Below are 367 nucleotides of genomic sequence, written 5' to 3' on the forward strand. Positions count from 1 at the left end.
GGCGGCAGGGCGGCTCCTCGGGGTGTCTCTGTGCCCACTCCTCAAAGGAGTCAGCGTGGCGGCAGTGCACGTGGAGGCGCAGGTTCTTCTTGTGCTTGGTGGTGAAGTGGCAGAACTCACAAGCAAAGGGCTTTCCTCCTGCAGGAGGTGAGGGTCAAGCAGGGGGTCCCCGAGGGGCACTGGGGAGAAGAGCAAGGGGGTACAGGATGTCGGGGTGAAGGGATGCAGGCAGCTCCTCTCACCTGTGTGCTTGACAGCCATGTGTGACACCAGGAAGTCCTCACGAAAGGTGGAGTACTTGCAGAAGCTGCACTTGTAGGGCTTGTCCTTCATGTGTGACAGCTGGTGGTTCATCAGCACTTTCTTG

The 367-nt window shown here is 59.4% G+C and overlaps 1 protein-coding gene across 1 annotated transcript in view; it reads right to left on the reverse strand.

The window, feature by feature from the left end:
- Nucleotides 1-367, reverse strand: part of ZNF335 (zinc finger protein 335) — an 8,175-nt gene that overhangs the window by 4,083 nt on the left and 3,725 nt on the right. The window contains exons 13-14 of the mRNA XM_009994030.1: nt 243-367; nt 5-138 (exon numbers count right to left, since the gene is read on the reverse strand). Of these exons, the coding sequence (XP_009992332.1) occupies nt 5-138; nt 243-367 (259 nt within the window). The remainder of the gene's footprint in view (nt 1-4; nt 139-242) is intronic.

This window comes from Chaetura pelagica, unplaced genomic scaffold, assembly GCF_000747805.2.
Source record: "Chaetura pelagica isolate M959 unplaced genomic scaffold, ChaPel_1.0 scaffold493, whole genome shotgun sequence".
In the NCBI taxonomy this organism is placed as follows: Eukaryota; Metazoa; Chordata; class Aves; order Apodiformes; family Apodidae; genus Chaetura; species Chaetura pelagica.